This window comes from Tenrec ecaudatus, chromosome 9 (genome assembly GCF_050624435.1).
Source record: "Tenrec ecaudatus isolate mTenEca1 chromosome 9, mTenEca1.hap1, whole genome shotgun sequence".
NCBI lineage: Eukaryota > Metazoa > Chordata > Mammalia > Afrosoricida > Tenrecidae > Tenrec > Tenrec ecaudatus.
Window position 1 is genome coordinate 153,012,927 of NC_134538.1, and position 19,584 is coordinate 153,032,510.

General features: G+C 50.0%; 1 protein-coding gene across 1 annotated transcript in view; it reads left to right on the forward strand.

Annotated features, from left to right (window-relative positions):
* Positions 1 to 6,395, forward strand: part of LRGUK (leucine rich repeats and guanylate kinase domain containing) — an 84,546-nt gene extending 78,151 nt beyond the window's left edge. Inside the window, exon 16 of the mRNA XM_075557398.1 lies at positions 4,663 to 6,395. Coding sequence (XP_075413513.1) covers positions 4,663 to 6,395 — 1,733 coding nt within the window. The remainder of the gene's footprint in view (positions 1 to 4,662) is intronic.
* The last annotated feature ends 13,189 nt before the right edge of the window (positions 6,396 to 19,584 follow it).

Sequence of the window (19,584 nt, forward strand, 5' to 3'; positions counted from 1 at the left end):
GCATGGAGGATTTTGATTGGGGCTGGTTTTGACTTCCCATTCCCCCAGCGCCTGGTGACTATGAATTTGCTCTCTGCCTCTTTGGATTTGCCGTCGCCAGTGTAGGCCTACAGTGTTGGTCTGACTTCGTTCCCTCAGCACCATGTCCTCCAGGGTCTTCCAGGTCAGAGCATGTTGCCCAGCTTCACGTCTCCTGGCTGAGAAGGAACATCCGTTCCTCTGTGGATGGACGCTAGAGCTGCCGGCACCCGTTAGTAACCGACCAGGGCAGCAGTGAACTTAGTATACAAGTCTCTGCCTTCAAGGCTTTGGGGAGACATACGCAGGAGTGGAATTGCTGGGTCAAACTAATTATATGCTTTTATTTTTTTCCCTCAGGCTAAATAGTGTTTATCTTTAACTGTATGAATCAGTATCATTGCAATTAAACACTGACATAATTATGTGTTGCGAGCTACATGATAAATTTTTATTTTAATTTAAATCATTTTATTGGGACTTGCGCAACTCTTATCACAATCCATTTATACATCCATTGTGTCAAGCACATTTGTACGTTTGTTACCATCATCATTCTCAAAACATTTGCTTTCCACTTGAGCCCTTGGCATCAGCTCCTCATTTTCCCCCTCCCTCCCCATTCTCCCCTCCCTCATGAACTCTTGATAATTTATAAATTATTATTATTTTGTCATATCTTACCCACTCCCCTCACCCATTTTTATGTTTTCCATCCCCAGGGAGGAGGTTATATGTAGATCCTTGTGATTGGTTCCCCCTTTCTACCACCTCTTCCCTCCACACTCCTGGTATCGCCACTGCATGACAAATTTTTAAATCTCTTCCTGTCATGAAACTCTTTTTAAAAGTTTCTTAAACCAGCTGAATCATGAAACTCTTAAAAGTTTCTTAAACCAGATGTTCTCACGCAATTGTTTTCTTAACTTTTTGTTGGCTACTCTACCTTTAAGTTCTGTGGTTTCAGTCGGCGTACAAAAACACTTATGATGCATGAGAGCCCTGGTAATAAGCAATCACTTGTGTATGATGGATTAATTTCTTTTGTCAATTTAATTGTCAAAGGTGGAAACGTAAAGAAATAATTTGAGATAATATGAAAGACAGCCTTGTCTGAACAATTAGAGGACGGAACTGGAAATGTGAATTCTGTGCTTGCTGCTCTAACTCACATGGAGAATCCTTCACTTGGTTAAAAAAAGCCCCCTTGAGCATCTGGAAACGCTCAAGATAGCATACCATTCAGTGTGGACGTACTAGAAAGTGGCCTTTCTGGGCCGGGGCTAGCAGCCCTTAGGGTGGACCCGCTGCAGGCCAGGCTGTGGTTCTCACTGCCAACAGTGTCGGCTTCACCAAAGTAGTAACACTATCTATCCCAAGAGAAAACAGAAAAACAACTCCCACATACAGAAATAAGACATGATTCTCTTTTTACCAATTGGATGCCACTGATGTATAAAAGAAGAGACCTGGCGGCTTAGTGGGTTAACGGGCTGCTAATCTAAAGTTTGGTGGTTCAAACCCACCCACCGCTCCAAGAGAGAAAAACGAGGCTGCCTGTTTCCATAAAGCTTCGCGCCCTCAGAAATCTTATCTTGAAAAATACCGAGCCAGCTACCACCCTGGGCTTGATTCTGGGCCTGGACACGCTGGGGTCACCTTGAAGGTCTGACTGAAGAGGGACTGAGCTTCAGGGCTGTTTGCAAGGCCACCTCTGGCCTGTCTACATGCCAGGCTGTGTCCTTGGGCCTGGCTCCACAGTCTTATCTAGGACCACCACGGTGCCTCAGGGCTTCTAGGGCAAACAGGGACCTGTAGGCGGCTGTGTCCGTATGACTGTCCGTGAGTTGGATCACTCAGAGTGCTGGTTCCCACAATGCAACAGTACAGGACTGGCCTCTGGGAACCATTTTCGAAGCCAGGATTGACTTTGAAGGAGTCGGGCATCTAGCTGACTCCGGGGGAAACGGCAGAGAGGGTGCTCTGGGACAGCCTCTCCAAGCCATGATGCCTAAGGCTCCATTGAGCATTTCCTCTCTCCTGGCCATCACCTGGCTGCTGGAGACCAGACCACCTTTTTACAGACTGCTAGTCAACCAGAGGAGCCCTGATGGCCTAGTGGGTTACACGTGGAGCCGGTCACCACAAGGTGAGCTGTTCAAAACCATCAGCCTCTCCTGGGGAGAAAGGTGAGACGTCCTGAGCTACAGCCTCAGAACCCACAGCGGTCATTGAACTCTGCTTTGCAGGGTCACTGTGAGTCAGAAGCAGCTCGATGGCAGTGATTTTTTGTGTGTGAGCCGGTCAACAAGGAAACTGCAAAGGGCGCTCAGTCGGCTGAGACAGCCTCTGGTGCCCACTGCCCAGGCAGCGGCCGCGGCTGAGATGGTTGTGATTGCCTTCATGTATGTCCTCTAGTCTACTCTCTGGGGTCTGACAACCATTGCAGTGGCTGCACAGACACTCACAGACCAAAACTCATCATTAGAGGGTTTATTAAAGAACGGAATCACGTGTAATGCCGGTGAGAAATCCTCAGGGTAGGTGTTTACCAGGACATGTTGCACAATTTCAGTTCCACTAATGCCCAAAGGGTGTATCACTCTGCTGTAAGCCTCACCCCAAAGGCATTCAAACTCAGGCTCCTCGAGCCAGCAAACCCAGCTCCCTGAATTAAGTGCCCAGAGTCAGCCCACTCCAGTAAGCCTCGGTGGGAAGGCATTCAGCTCCACTTCTGTGGGTCAGCACGTCATGTCCCCAATCAAGTGCCAGAAGCACCTACTCCACAAGCCAGCCGCCTGCACAAAGTCATCCATCCATCCATCGTGTCAAGCACATTTGTACATTGGTTACCATCAGCATTTTAAAAACATTCTCTTTCTACTTGAGCCCTTGATATCAGCTCATTTTTCCCCCCTTCCCCACACTCCCTGACTCATGAACCCTTGATAATTTATAATTTACTTTTTCATTTCTTACACTGATTTATAATTTTTTTTCATGTCTTATACCGACTGTTGTCTCCCTTCACCCATTTTTCTTTTGTCCCCCTGGGAGGGAGTTAGATGTAGATCTTTGTGATAGGTTCCCCTTTTCTCCCCCTACCTTTCCCTTCCCCTCCTGATATCACTACTCTCATTATTGGTCCTGAGGGATTTATCTGTGTTTCCACCTCTTATCTGTACCCATGTACATGCTCCGGTATGGACGGATTATAAGGTAGAATTGGAGTCATGATAGTAGGGGGGGAGGGGAGCCTTAAAGAACTAGAGGAAAGTTGTATGTTTCATCGGTGCTACACTGCACCCTGACTGGCTCGTCTTTTCCTTATGACCCCTCTGTAAGGGGATGTCCAGTTGTCTACAGATGGGTTTTGATAATGATTTTTTGTTCTGAATCTTTTTGCCTGATCTCTGATCCCATCGACACCTCGTGATCACACAGGCTGGTGTGCTGCTTCCATGTGGGCTCGGCTACTTCTCAGCTAGATGGCCGCTTGTTTTATCCTCAGGCCTTTAAGACCCCAGGCGACAAAGCACTCGTCCTAACTAACTCCGTGGATGGGGAAGTCCATGGCTCTGTTCCATGGCTCTGGCTCCTAGTTCTGCTCCTGCTCTGATGTCAAAGCTGTCATCTGGATCCTGGAGCCTGGCTATCCCAGGGATATCAGGTCCAGAGGACAAGCTCCATTCTGGGCTCTTCTGTCCTCCTGCTTCCTAGAGGGCTCATTTTATACACAACCAAATGTGTATAAAATCCTATTTGCAATTACTCACAGGTAAATCCTATCTGTATATTCCCCCACCTTCTTACCAGACCCACGCAGGGAATGGTTACTTGATGGGAGTTAGAGACTTTGGCTAGAAGCAGCCACATTCAGTCATCTCAGCCCTTCAGTAATGATGAACAGCTGAAATCCCATTCGCTTTGAAAGCTTTTGGCTCCTCACAAACTTAGATATCAATTTCACGTCTGCAAGCAAGCTGCTTATGTTTATTCTTTACAACTCATGGCCTCAGTTGACTAAAATTTCCCCTAAGCTTCACCAAGTAAGAGCATGTGAAGAACTTCATGTCTCCCAGGAGAAAGGGGAGTTAAACTTTCTTCTCTGTCCACTCAGAAACCCACGGGCATCACATCCATTCTGACTGACCATGACTTGGTGAAGTTGCCCCCTGTGGATTTCTCAAATTGTAACTTGTGCGAGTAGAGAGCCTCACTTTGCTCCCAAGGAGGGGCTGGTGGTTTCAAACTGCAGACACTGTGGTTTGCAGCCCATTGTCTAACCCACTGCACCACCAGGGGTTCTCTTCTATAAAAAGTCCAAACCAGACTCACTGCCATTGAGTGGGTTCTGGCTCACAGGGACCCCTCTAAGACAGAGTAGAACTTCCCCCTGTGGGTTCCAGACATTGAAACTTTATGGGAGTAGAAAGCCTCGTCTTTCTCCCATCGAGTAGGCCTGTGCTTTCGAACTGCTGACCTTACGGTTAGCAGCCCAGTGAATAACCCACTACGCCATACGAAAGCTTGTTCTTTTCGACAGCGTGTGCATGTGCGTGTGCTGTGCCCAAAAGGGGCGCAAATACCCAGGTCTTGTTTGCTCAGCTTGTGCTTGGCTAATTTCTCTCTGTATTAAAGCAGGAGCTCCCTCTAGCAAGATGACTCTCTCGGGGGTCCCAGCCCACCTGGTCCCATCCCCACGGCGCTTGGCAAAACTGCAGGCAGACGGACAGATGACCGAGCACCTCTCTGGAACCCCCCAGAAGGCACCCGAAAGTCAGACCCTCGCCCAGAACCAGGAGTCAACTCAGGAGGGGGAGACCCTGAAGGAAGAAGCCCTTCCCAGTAGCCAAGCCGACCCAGAGCCCCCTCGGCAGCCCAGTGAGTCGGGACTCGGGACTCCCCACCTAGCCGGAGACTCAGCCCCAGACCAGAAGGAAGGGGATGCTCCACAGCCAGCTCCTTCCCCCCAAAGCAATGAGGTGCCACCTTCCCAGGTGAAAACCAGTGAGCCAGGGCCCACTCCTGCCAGCCCTTCCCAGGTACCCGCACAGCCCAACCAGGATGAGGAGTCGGAGGAGGCCACAATGGCCCTCAGCAGCCCACCCCCACCTCCCAACGATTCTCAGAAACCTCTAAATGGGGAAACCTCCAAAGCTGACACTGTCCGAGTCAGCACCCCCTACCCAGAACTGCCGCATGCCCAAGGCTCCTCCACAGACAAGAAGCAGACCCAGGACAGGGATGAGCCAGGGGCTTTGCGCCCAAGGGGCCAGCTGGCCCCCACCAGGCTGCCGCAGCCTCGGACCCTGGCTCCCCTGCAGAGCCCCAGGCCCACACCCAAGCTCCTGTCGCCCAGCAGGGAGGGGGGAACGGGTTCTGATCAAACCCCAACGCCCTCTCCCAGGCATGCGCCAGCTCAGGAAGGAGACAGCGGCAAGCTTCCTCCAATCAGCCCTTCCCAGCCTAAGCACCCCCCAAACCGGAGCCCCAACTCAGCTCCCAACCCCCAGCCAGTTCAGGAAGAGGTGAGACTCCCACCCATCAGCCCAGCCGGCCAGGAGTACGCCTCCCAGCACAGCCCCCAGGCACCCCCGGACCCAGAGGCTCAGAAAGTCAAGCTGCCACCCCTTACCACCCCCTCGGAGCCAGCGCCGCCCCGGGCTCAGGGAGCAGCTCGGCGGTCCACCGTGCCCTCCAGGGGAAAGAACACCCCCAGGAGGAAGATTCCAGCCAAGCCGGCCTCCCCCCAAAGCCACGAGTCAACAGGGGCTAGGAAAAAAAACCTCCCTATTCGAAGAGAGACACCTAAAAGGTCCGACCGTCTGAGGAAGGCCGTAGCTGGGGGTCGTCGGCTGGAATCCCATGGGAAGTCCACTACCACAAAGGTGCCCGTCCACCAGCACCCCAGCCCTCCCCGGAGCCCTGCGGAGAACGTACCAGGAGAGATCCAGGAAGGCCCGGGCGCCCCTGAACTACCCCTGGGGGAGCCTCTGTCCGGGGAGTCTCGGGAGCAGGCCCAAGAGCAAAGTGAGCCGGCCCCCCAACCCGGATCAAAGGTCCAGCCCAAGAGAAAGGAACCACTGCCCAAGAGGGAGAGGCCTCTGAAGAGAGGCCCGGCTTCCGAACCCCAAGGCAAGGCCCCTGGCCCACTGCCTGCCACAGAGACACAAGCCCCCAAGGGGAATGACCTGACCAGGGAAGGCTCTGTCCACAGGGACAAGGCAGCTGCAGCCCAGCTGCCAGCCAGAGAGAGAAGGACCCAGAAACGGGACCCAGGCTTGGCCGCTCCTCAGAGTCAGCTGCCCACTGAGGGTCAGGATGGCAGGCGGGGACGCCTGAGAGCCAGGGGCAGCCAAAGCACCAAGATGTAGCCCCTCCTGGGCCCCTGAAGCAGTGCTGATGCAGGACAGTGCCAGCCAGGCGCTGGGAGGCCCCTGGCAGAGGGCTGGCAAGTCCTGGCCCATCCAGTGGCCACTGTTGCCTTCCAAGCCTGGTATGTCAGAGGAGAACTGAGTTCCTCCATGGGGCCGTCAGCGAACGGCTTTTCACAAGTGGGTTGCCAGGCCTTTCTTCTGAGGCACGGCTTGGCTTGTCACCACGTGCCACCATGTGCCCCGCCCTGGAACCCCGCTCAGCCAGCAGAAGCTCTTGGCAGCTCCGCCCCCGCAGCCCAGAATTGCGCCAACCTCGGCACACAATTGCAGCCAGTGTCTTTCCATGGTGGTCCCGGCGCAAATCCCAACTCCACCCGGAGCCCCGGCTGCCGAAGAAGTGCCACGTCACCGCCGAGTTCCGTCCCACTGCCGAAAAAGTGCAAACTAAAAAGCCACTTCCAGCCTCGAGCTCTCATTACGCCCGTCCGTAAGCAGGTCGCGCCGTGTCCAAGGGTTCTGGCAGCTTGTGCAATCCTCCCTCCGGACGTTTGTTTCTTCCGCGCGCGTGCGCGCGCTCGCTATGCAATTTACATGTGTGCATTGTATGGGGAAAGACGGGGCGCTCAGAATCGAGGCGCTCTGAGAAGGGCCACGGACTCGCCCACAACGTGCTTCACTGTGGGACTCTGGGGCGCCCTCGCTGTGCGTCAGGTTTGCCCGCACACAGAGCACCCGAGCTTCCTTAACCGCTTCCTTCCCTCGGAAGAGGAATCTCACGCGCATCGACCCGTGCTTTCAATACACCCAGCCGGCCGGTGGGCCCTGAAAGAATTAGCAGGGAGAAAACTCAGGCACGCCCGTTTTCCCATCTCTCTCTCGATAGCATCACGACAGGAGCCCACCTGGAACTGGCTTCCGTGAGCCCCCTCAGTGGGGCAGGGACGGAACACAGCAGAGGTACAGCCCAGGTGCAGCATAGGCAGACAGGTGCTGGGCCTCCAGGGCTTGGGAACCAGGATGCCCGTCACTTCCTGGACTTGTCACCTGGGCTGCCCCCACTTCCAAGGTTTTTGTGACTTGTCATCTCTTGGACCCTTGTCCCCTCGTGGGTCCCATCATCTCCTGGGCTTTTGTGACATCTTAGCCCCTCCTGGGCTCCTGACACCTCCTGGGCTCCTGACACCCCCAGAATCTCATGGCCTCCTGGACTCTCATCATGTTCTGTACCCCCATCACCTGCTGGACCCTTGTCTCCTTATGTCTTGCGTCTCGCGTCTCCTTATGTCTTGTCTGCTTTCCTTTGTGGGTTTGCTTCTTTTAACTGCAAAATACTGTGCACCGGTGTCTGCACAAGGCAGGAAACACTGCCCGCAGGCGTCCATCTCTCAGCTTCCAGTGTAAACAGAAGGGAGTAACTCGTAAGCTCCTGGTCTCTCTGGCTGGAAAAACCCAGGGAAAGTCTGATTGGCCCATCTAGGGTCAGGTGCTCATTCTTCAATGAATCCACTCTAACCACTGACTCATCACTGCCCTTGACGAGTCTATTCCGACTCACAGAGGCCCTGTAGGACAAGTAGAACTCTTCCCAGGACTTCTGAGACTGTACATCTTCACGGGAAGAGATGTCCTCATCGCCCTGGGAGCAGCTGGTGGGCTCCAAGAACTGACCTAGGACTCAGCTGCTCTCCACGCCCCCAGGGACGTGGACTCACCCCTGTGTGGGAGAATGGTGTCCCAAGACTCGGCTCTTCAAATGTAGCTGATTCATTGAGCATCTACTGTGTACGCAGCCCGCCGAGCTATGCTTGGCATTGTGTATTTAAAAATAGTAGTTGAGGACTAAGTTCCATTCACTCTGTGCTGGTGTGGCCCCAGAGCCACCAGGTGACTTCCCCAGACACTGTCTGGTGGGAGTCCAAAGCAAGTGTCTCCCCTGTACCCCCAATGCGTTTCCAGGGGCTTCACCTCTTACACAAAAGATTGGTTCCCCCAGAATGGTGTGTCTGTCAACCATCATTGCAAATACAGTAGGGAACGTTGATTATTTTCAAAGCCCCAGATAAAACGACGTGCAGGGGCAATGCCGATAATCACTGTCTACTAGAGCTGCTTTGTTCAAGATGAATAGCATTCAGAGGAATGTTTTTGTTTGTCTTTTCTTTCTCTTGAACGCATTGTAATACGTTTTCACACACGATCATCCTCTCAGCTCGCATTGTTGAGCACTTCCCATGTGTCCGACACGGTGATGTTTGCTTGATACACGAAGCTGATCAGGGACCCACACTTCTTATCAAGGAGGAGTGGGGGGAGCAGGCTCCCTGAAGCCCCCTGTGGTTTGGGCAGCCAGGGGCCCCACAGACCAGAAGCTCCACTTATCAACGTCTCAACAATGCCCTCCAAGCGTCAGGGAGAAGTAATAGTCTCAGCGCCGGACGGAAGGAGGTGTTGGGTCTGGTAACACTTGCAGCTTCTGCAGAGTCTTCAACTTTGTCGTGGGCTGGTGGGCAAAGAAGGAGCCCTGGTGGGGTAATGGTTATGCTTCGGGCTGCTAACCACAAAGTCAGCAGTTTGAAAACACCAGCCGCCCATGAGAGAAAGACAAGGCTCTCTGTGCCTGTTAAGTAGCTACAGACTGAGAAACCCGCAGGGGTGGCTTGGCCCTGTCCCGCAGGGTGCCTGTGAGTCAGAATGCACTCCTTGGCAGTGAGTTTGGTGGACGAGAAAGTACAGTGAGGCTGACTGCCTGTGAGCCTCGGAAAGCCCATGTTGGGTCCCTCTGAGTCAACAGCAGTGGGGTTTGTGTGAGTTGGTGGGGCCGAGAAGGCTTCTGGGCAAGGGAGGAGTGCATATCCCAGGCTGGGGCCGTCAGGAACATCACCTAGGGAGACTCATGTTAGGCGCTGCTGCAGGCGGACGCTACCAAGCCCACCCACTGCCGCCCAGTCCATGCTGTGACCCTCTAAAGCAGCGGTTCTCAACCTGTGCGTCTCAGCCCTTTGGGGGTCAAACGACCTTTTCACAGGGGTCGCCCGATTCATAACAGTGGCAAGATGACAGTGATGACTTAGCAATGAAAATAATTCTATGGTTGGGGGGGGTCACCGCCACATGATGAGCTATATTAGAGGGTCGCAGCACGAGGAAGGTTGAGGACCACTGCCATGGAGGATTTCTGAGACTAAAGCTTTCCGGGAGCAGACAGCCTGCATCTTAACTCTTGTGGAGAGGTTGGTGGGGTTCGAACTGCCCACCTTGTGGTTAGCGCCTCATTGGCAGTGCCACCTAGGCTTCTTAGCCACAGGCAGACAGGCAGGCCTATGTAGAAACAAAAAGTCTAGGGGGTTGAAGAGCTTGGGGCCCTGTTCTGGGGGCAGTGAGGACCCATTGAATGCTGGAAGGTCCCGCAGGATCTTGGTCACAGCTTTCCAAATGTGGCTGACCATCGTGGAGGATCCATCGGCAACCTACGGAGCCAGAATCTGCGGGAGGAGCCAGGGGTCTGTGGGTGCCCCAGCTTCCCGGGTGACTCCAATCAGCCATGTTTGGAAACCGAGGGTCTAGGTCACAGGTTCCCAGATTTATTCGACTTGCCGCCCCCTTTTCACTTTCAGGAAGGAGACTGAACGTGGGGAAAGAGGGCGGGCCATGAGGCGGGGAGAAAGTGGAGTAACGACTGCCTTCTCTGAGCTGTGCACAGGTCGCGTGACAGGTACCGGTCCCTCCCTTAGGTAAAGAACTGAGTTCCTCATTGGTCCTGCAGCCCCTCCTGGCATTTGAGTTGCAACATCAAGAGGACACTAAGTGGATAGGGCTCGGGCCCAAAGGGGCTACGAGGGTTTGGCTGGGCTACTTGTGGAAAGGTAGGAGGTTAAAATCCACCCAGGGACGCCACGGAAGGACACCTCCCTCTTCTGACTTGGAGGAGACTCGGACTTTCTGTCCCTGAGGCCCACAAGAGCAGAAGACATCTGTGTCTGTCTGGGGACTTGTTTAGGTGGCACTGATTTTGAGGGTGTCTGGCTTAAATTCTGTGGCCAGAGAACCTAGTAAAACAGATCACTATCTCCTTGGATCAATGAGAGGATTTTACTTCCCCTATACAGCTAGTTTGGGTTTTTGTTTGCTTTTTTTTGGTACACCAGTTGATAAAAAGTCCTAATGTAATGGTGCTGTGGGTCTCCATGGCATAGGGCTGTTCAGTGCAAGGTCAGTGGTTCAAACCCACCAGCTGCTCCACAGTTGGAAGAGCAAGCAGTAGGCTGTTTGCTCCCATAAAGATCTACAGTCTGAACCCCTCTACAGGGAGGCTGTGAGCCAGAATTGACTCTGTCGCAGCAGGGTTGGTTCTTTGTTTTGTTTTGTTGATAGATGTAAAATGTAAACACTTACCAATTGTCATTTTTCATCCACACTGAGAATGTTTATGTCGCTTCTGTGTGGTATGCTCCTCAGCAAACGGGTGTTTAAGTGGGGAAGGCTCTGTGGATTTTAGCCAGGTGGCGCAAATGGTAAGCAAATGTTTGGAGGTTTGACTGCACCCAGCAGTGCCTTGGAAGAAAGGGCTGGCAATCTTTGGACCATCATGGCGCACGGTTCAACACGGAGACACGCAGGGTCACCATGAGCACAACTGACTGCACAACTGGTTTGTTAGCTCAGCCATCAGCTTCGTCAGAGGAGTATGGTGCCTCAGACGCCAACCAAGAGAGCATCGTTCTGCCAACCACGAGGGCCCCGTTCAGATAGGTCAAGAAGGACGTCCACTCTTTAAACACATCAGGAGATTATTAGCAAGGACGTGCTCGGACAACTCGCAAAAGAAATGAAAATGGCCAATGCACGTGTAAAACACACACACACACGCAACAGAGTAAAGACACCTTTGGGGGAGATGCTAAAATGGAAAAGGAAAACCAGTTACCACCTGCTCTCGGTGAGGCTGTAACTCACATCACAGGTGAGAATACAAATCCACACTGCTTTTTTTTTTTTTGATGGTGCAGGGAGTTTTATAAGATCCATCAAAGTCTAACATTTTATATATCCTTGACCTAGTGATTCTAACTCAGGAATTATCAGAAGGAGATCATTTCTGTCCAGGGATGCTAATAACAGTCACACACACACACACACACACACACACACACACACACACACGATGCTAGAAGTCACCTAACTGTGAAACAGGATTTAAAAAAATAAACTGTGGTCTAGCTGTCAGCTGAAATGTAGGTGCCATAATCATGCTGTACAAGAATACTGAAAAGAGGACTGTGATCATGGATAAACAGGCTCAAGAGGTAGATCCCATTTAGCCCTTGATGTTTAATCTGAGTGGTTAGGTTTGGGCAATTTTTTTCTTTTTTTAATTAATAAATCTTTTTATTGGGGCTCATACAACTCTTATCACAATCCATACGTACATCAATTGAGCAAAGCACCCTTATACATTCGTTGCACTCATCATTCTCATAATTCACCTTCCACTTGGGTTCCTGGAATCAGTTCGGTTTCCTTTTTTTCCCCTCCCCCTCCCTCCCTCCCACTCCCCTCTTTCCCCTGGTCCCTTAATAGTTTATAAATAATTATTATATCTTATCTTACACTGCCCAGCGTCTCCCCTCACCCACCCTCCCATTGCCCATCTCCCAGAGAGGAGGTCACACATAGATCTCCAAGATTGGTTCTCCCTTTCTACACCCCCTTCCCTCCCAGTGTCGCCACTCCCACCGCGGGTGTTGAGGGGTTCATCCGCCCTAGATTCCCTGTGTCTCCAGATCCCTACTGCACCGCTGTACATCCTCTGGTCTAACCAAGTCCACAAGATAAAATTGGGGTCATGATAATTGGGAGGGAGGAGGTTTTGAATTTCATTGTTGCTACCCTGAACCCTGAGTGACTCATCTCCCCCTACCCCTCTGGAAGGGATGTCTAGCTGTCTACAGGTGGGCATTGGGTTCCCATCACGCACTCCCCCTCATTCACGGTGATGTGATTCCCCACCCCACCCCCACACCTTTGTTGTTTGAGACCTGGCCTCCTCTGCCCTTCACGATCACCCATGTTGGTGTGCTGCTTCCATGTGGGCTTTGTTGCTTCTGGGCTAGATGGCCGCTTGTTTGTTTTCAAGCCTTTAAGTCCCCAGACGCTATATCTCTCAGTAGCTGGGCACCATCAGCCTTCTTCACCACACTTGCTTATGCACACTTTTGTCTTCAGCGATTATGTGAGGAAGGTGATCACACAATGATTGTTTTTGTTCCTTGGTGTCTGCTACATGGTTCATTCAACACCTTGTCTTTGCTTAGGCCGTGTGCTTCTTTGTGGGCTTTGTTGCTTCTGGGCTAGATGGCCTCTTGTTTGCCTTCAAGCCTTTAAGACCCCAGACGCTATATCTGGTTTGGGGCAATTTTTATTTCCTCCTTTATGGTTGGTTTTTGTGGGTTTTTGCTCTGTGTGTGTTTCAAAATTTCTACAATTAGCATGTATGACGAATACAGCTCGTGTAAAACTGAATTGTCTTACACACACGGACACACGCTTGAAAAGCGGCAGTCTGTTGGACTTGGATGTGGCTTGGGAAGAACTTTCTAGGGCTTTGAAGTGATAGCACGGGAGAACCAACAGCCTTCTTCCAGGTGTGTCCGCACAGGGGTTCCAGGCCCTGGGACTGAAGTCTCATGCACATCCCACATGCTGGGCGATTGGATGGACGGGATGAGACTGAAGATTTAAGTCATGATCTCTGACCCGTTCAGCACAGCTGGCTCTCCTTGCTGGCTACGAAACACCATCATTCTCCATAGAAGATGCTCTGCCTTATTAAATGCAGTGCTTCGTATTAGAGCTGTGTTCTTAACCTTCCTCATGCCGTGACCCTCATATTCAGTTCCTCATGCTATGGGGAACCCCCCAACCATAAAATTATTTTTGTTGCTACTTCATCACTGTCATTTTGCTACTGTTATGAATTGGGCGACCCCTGTGAAAAGATTGTTTGGCCTCCAAAGGGGTCACGACCCACAGGTTGAGAACCACTGTATTAGTAGCCACTAACCCTCTTCCGAGTAGTGGCTGCCAAACTGCATTGACGCGGATCCGTTTCTCGCAAGGCTCTAGTACGCGCACCTAAGCACTCACTTCGAATCATCCACCACCCTGACGACGGTGAGCCGATCTGGAATTTTCCCTTCTGCACAGTTTTTATATAATAAAGAGCTAGGAGTAACCTAGCTATTTACTCTTTAACAAAATAATCCATGCTGTATTTTGTTGTTGAAAAGACACAGGGGTGCTTGAGAAAGTTCGTGGGAAAATGGAAGCGAAAGAAAATGGAATTTTCCCACCAAACATTTGAAGCCCACTCATATACCACAAAACATACACCAGCCCCACAGTTTGGACACGTGCTAGTCGGGGTCGTTGGCGACACCCTCCAGGTGGTGCAATCATTCTTACCCTCCCTTCCGGATCGTTCCTCCCCCATTAACATAAACTCACTGCCCCCTCAGCTTCTTACGTAAGCACTTGAGGGGTTCTTGCCAACTTGACCCGATATGGACAGTTCTTTAGATGAGCACGGCTGTTCTATATTTATTAAGCTGAGCTGTCATTTGGTTTAGGGGCTCTGGTGGGGTAGTGAGTTACACGGTGGGCTGCTAACCAAAAGGTCAGTAGTTCAAAACCCATCAGCCACTTGCTCATCCTGTTAAGATTTGCAGCCATAGAAACCCAGAGGGACAGTTCTACTCCGTCGTATAGGCCTGCTCGGGGCTGTAATTGGCTCAATGGCAGTGGTTTGGGGCTATCGTATGGGTTAAAGGCTTCCGTGGTTATTTGTGGCTAAGGTGTAAGGGGGAGACAGCGCCCCCTGGGGAGGGCACTGGAAGGACCGAAATCAAAGCTGCACTCGCTGCCTTTGAGTCAGTTCTGACTCCTAGCCACCCTACAGGACAAAGAAGAACTGCTCGTGGGTTTCCGACACTGTGATGCTTTACGGGAGTAGAAAGCCTCCTCTTTGCCCCTCGGAGTGTCTAGTAGTTTTGAACTGCTGACCTCGGAGTTAGCCCAGCGAGTAGCCACTGTGGTACCAGTGCTCTTGAAACAAATGATCCAAGCAGATAACTGACCCACCTGCCCCCCACAGTTTATATATCTATAAACTGTATATAATATACATATATGTATATGTATTCTGAAAAGGGGCAGGCAGTCAGCCAGGTAAGTTTGGGAAGCTGTGACTTAAAAGATTATGAAGGGTAATAGTGTCAGGAGTCCATCCTGCCTCAGTGGCTCTACGAAGTCTGGTTTGTATGAGATTTGAAAATCCGTTCTGCATGTTCCCCCTTTGATCAGGATTTTTCTATAGAATCTGATTAAAAACATTCCATCATGGTCACCAGATTCCAGTTTTCCTGGGCCCATAGAAAATGAGGTAGTTCTTTAGGGAAGCAGTTAACCACAGATCATCATTCTTTTCCAGGCTGGTCACGACTCACTCAATTGACTTCCAATTGCATTGAGAACCTCTATCTTGTACAGCCCCACACTACGCACTCAGCCGCCTAGCTGTGAATCTGTCCCTATAGGTCTACGATCTGTCACTTCCCTGCTCCCAGGCTGGGTGCATCAGTATAATTTATTCCAGCTCCTTCTCTGGGACAACAGCAAGGATCTGGTGATGGGCACTTACATTCTTGGTCAATGCTAGGGCTTGGGATAAGATACAGGTCACATTATTAATATGCATAATAATACTTTCTAATGTAAAACTGAAAACAACACAAGCCAGATTGATAGTGTTCTCCTCTTGTTCCATGACAGCCCGCCCCCATCATCATAGTATCATAAAAAAAACAAAGTCCCAAACTCAATGCCATCCAGTTGATTCTGATGCACAGCGCCCCAGTAAGACAGGGGAGAACTGCCCCCTTTGAGTCTCCAAGTCTGTAAGTCTTTACGGGATCAGAAGCCTCCTGCAGAGCCGTTGGCTTGGTGAGTTCAAACGGCGGACCTTGTGGTGAGCAGTTCACTGTGTTCACCCATCTGCCACCAGGGCTCCTGGCCACCAGCAAAGGCCCTCCAAATTCTGCCTCCGAAAACTGCACACTGTATCCATCAATGGATTGAGTGGCACCATTCAATTAGCAAGACATTGCTCTCGAAACCAGTTTTCTGTGTTGATAGAACAGAGGAGGGGAAGCATCTAACCATCGCTTGGTGGTGGCCAGTGATGTCCGAAGTCACAGGTGACTGGGAGAGGACAGTCAGGCTCTGCAAAAGTTGAAGATCATTTATAAGACTGTAGCCATGGACGTTCATGGTGGTGAATGCCACTGAAAATCAAAATAAGGGCGTCACCAAAGGACCAATAGTGTATGACCTCACTATTTTATGTGTGACCTCAATAGTGTATGTCCTTCATCGAAGGACCAGAAAAGGCAGATGTGTAGCATCCAAGTTGATTTGTGTGACCAGGGGTGGAGGGAGGTGGGAAAGGGGACCGATGGTGATAAGGACGCTCGTTGGTTAGGGGCAGCGCTGCATGGCTGATTCTTATCATTTCTAGGCATACGTTGAACCCCTGCCAAAAGCTGGACTGACTGAGGGTACGACAGTCACACACAGCAGCAGCTTCTAAAGGTGTTTCTATTTAACCCGAACACTTTATGGGATTTAGATCCTTGGCTTAGAGGCTTAGGGTCATGATTTCATGGGACATCCTCACTAATCGGCCTAATGTATGCTCACAGTCACCTTTATGATAAAAGGTGTTGTCTTCTGGCATCATTTGCCATCACAAGTAGATGGATCGATGCTTCTTAGCCTTTGTTCTGATGACCTTGCCAATAAAGAGAGCTGACTTCAAGAATCATGTCTTTCTAATGGAATGAAGTCACGAAATCCGTTTATGGATCTGCATTGCGTGGTCCTCCTGTTCTATCCCAGTAGATGTAGTGCCTGCTGTCTTAAGAGCTTGCAAGTGGCCATCCAAGGAGCAGCCATGGGTTCTATGCACCTGAAACCGCAGAGGAAGCAGAGCTAAGAATGAGGGGGATGATGTGGACTATGTGGCTCATTGCTTCCATGAACAGCTGCTGCCTGCCTTTGCTAGGTGCCCAGAGCTGACGGTGCCTGGCCACCCTGACTGAACATGACGATCACAGCATCCTCAAATAATCCTGATCAAAAGGGGGGAAAGACAGCTCATACTACCCAGTCATCACGAGCTCCAGACTTTCTAGCACCATGAAGGGTGGATGGACCCCTGAAACTATTGGCTTGAGTAATCTTTAAACCTTAAACAAAAAAATATCCCCTGAAGCCAACTTTAAAGCTGATCAGTCCTTTAGATTAACTAGTAAAGGTCTTCCTTGAGCCTACATTCCCGACACCACCACCTGGTGAAGTCACGTTCTCATTTTTCCACCACAAACCATGGAACCGCAGGATTAAGCGTTCATAAATATTATAATTTTCATGCACATTCACTTGTCCCAAGCTAGGTTTCAGCATGGAGAGACTCTTCTCGAGAGATTTTATATGCATTTGCATTTTATGTATGCTTATATATTTTACTGGTGGTAGGAATAGACTTCTTTCACGAGTTAAAAAAAAAACTCATCACTGCCTGAATAAGTATGTGTTTTTGTTTTGTCTTAAGATGTGTTAGAATGTGGGGACATAGGGCTGGAGAGGTATGAATTCCTCTGAAGCGACCTAGGCATCAAGGAATTTTATAAATTTGAAATAAAACCCATGCCAAGTCTACCATTTCCAAGCACCTTCAAAGAGACACAAGCTCTACTCTGCTTTATTTTATTTTAGAGCAACCTTTTATATAAGCCTTAAAGATATATTTAGATATATATATATATATATTTTAAGTGACCAATCCCATGTTTTTGAAAAGACCCAAACTCACTGCCATTCGGTCAGTGCTGACTCACAGCACCCCGCCCTCCCCCATGGGTTCCCAAGACCATAACTGTTGAGGGGAGTAGAAAGTGTTTCTCCTTTGGAGCCGCTGCTGGTTTCAAACTGCCAACCATGTGGATCACAGCCCAACTCATAACCGCTGTGCCACCACGGTGCCTTTTTGAACAGAAGAGTGACTAAATTGCTTTGTTTTGTAACATATTTTATTATGGAGAACAGTTGACCACTCAATGGGGATTATTTTTCACTCCTTAAAATATTTACCATATGATCCCTAAAGAGTATATTCATTACCCACAGTGGATCTGCCAGTGTCTGCAGTCATCAGAACGTCACCTCTTTTAGTTTCTCCTGTCTTCTGTGCAGTCGCAGGTCTGTTTCGTCTGGCGATAAGAGCTAACTGGACATGCGAGCTTTGCTCTTAGGTGTGTGGCCTCCTTTCTTGGGTCTGGGCTCTACCCTTGTCAATTAGAACCGTTTAGAATTGATTTTTAAGAGAGAGCTCCCGTTGTTCCAGATCTGTTCTTTATGATACCAATCCATAAAGTAACCTTAGAAACAGCCATGAGTCTTTAAACTCACTTATGCTCTGTTGGAGGGGTTTAAATAAATCTCAACAACCAACATGTTGAAGCACCTGGCTGTTGTTGAGGGCTGTAAAATAATTTAAATATATTTTTCAGGTTGCCAGAAGGTTGACTTTAATTTAGATCAGCGGTTCTCAACCCGTGGGTCACGACCCCTTGGGGGGGTCAAACAACCCTTTCACAGGGGTCGCCCGTTTCATAACAGTATCAACATGACAGTGATGAAGTAGCAACAAAAATAATTTTATGGTTGGGGGTCACCACAAGATGAGGAACTGTGATTGGGGCATTGGGAAGATTGAGGACCATTGATGTAGATCATCTGAACATGATTCTGTCGGAAGCTTGGTGGCAGAGTATTATGACATTGCTAGTTTTGTTTTGAATCTGGACGTGAAATCTTTCTCCTGGGGTGTATTAAGACATCATGTTAAGAATATGTGTATTAAGGCATATGTGAAGAATCGTGTAAAACCCTTTATTAAACTCTTGAATTGATGGCCTTACAGCATAGTCCAATAGTTATCCAAACATACTCTTTTTATCTGAAATGCTTTGTTGCCAAGAAACCAGTAAGACATTAAATTGTTGGAACTACGGCTGCATTGTATTATCAGATTAAATTTGACTTGTTTACACCATGGCGCAGACGACTTACATCTTAGAAAGCTTGGAAAAGGCGCCTAAAGCAGATACCGTATTTTGAACATGTTAGTGTAGATGTAGATGCTGTTAAGGAGCCAGTTTTATCTGCCCCACAGGGTTTCCTTCAAGGTGGAGGTGGACAGATTCAGTGAAGGGTTGGTCGTGCTTGTGCGAATCGAGATACAAAACACATCTATTAGCTGGGGAAGTTCCTTCACACCCACCCCCCTTTAGGCCTTTTATTTTAAACTGGATTTGTGTTGTCCCCCATCCCTCTACCAGATATTCGTTCATCTCACCTGTTGGTCGAAGACCCTGTCAGGAAGCTTTCAGTTTTGAATGAAGGCGATTTCCTGGATTCCACGGACAAAAACTACATTGTTAAATTGTGTGCCAGACTTTCAGTCAAAGTGCCGCCCACGGTAAGAGAGACGAGGAAGAAGTGACTTAGCAAAAGGAGAGCAACTCGGGGCAGAAAGGAGCAAATTCCCCCCTGTGTGACGAATACCTTTGACCAGACGGCTCTCCCAGTGGTGTCGGCTCAAGACCCGGCCTTCTTGTAGCTTCTTCCCACGTCTTTGAGAATAGGCCCGGCTTCACAAGCGATGATGATCAGGGGGAGATCCATGAGTCCTTTTCCCCCAGGCTCCTGATGACAGTCAACTCTTCTTCGGTTTAACAAGAAGCAAAAAACACGGCCAGTCCCCGGATGGTGCAGATAGCGTAAGGGCCCAACAACTAGCCAGAAGCTTGGCATTCTGGACCCACCAGACACATGTCAGTGGACGGGCCTGGAGATGTGTTTCTGAAAGGGCCCAGCCCGGAGCGCCCAAGGGGGCAGCTGTCCCCATTCAGGGCGGAACCGAGTCAACGGCAACTAGCGACAGCAGTGACCAAATATCTGTGCAGTCCCCCTCTCCAAAGTAGACATGGTCTGTTCTTCCCATTGGGAGCTAGCACAAGGGTCGTTGGACGGTGATGGACAGAGTAGCAAATTCTACTTTCCGGTCCTT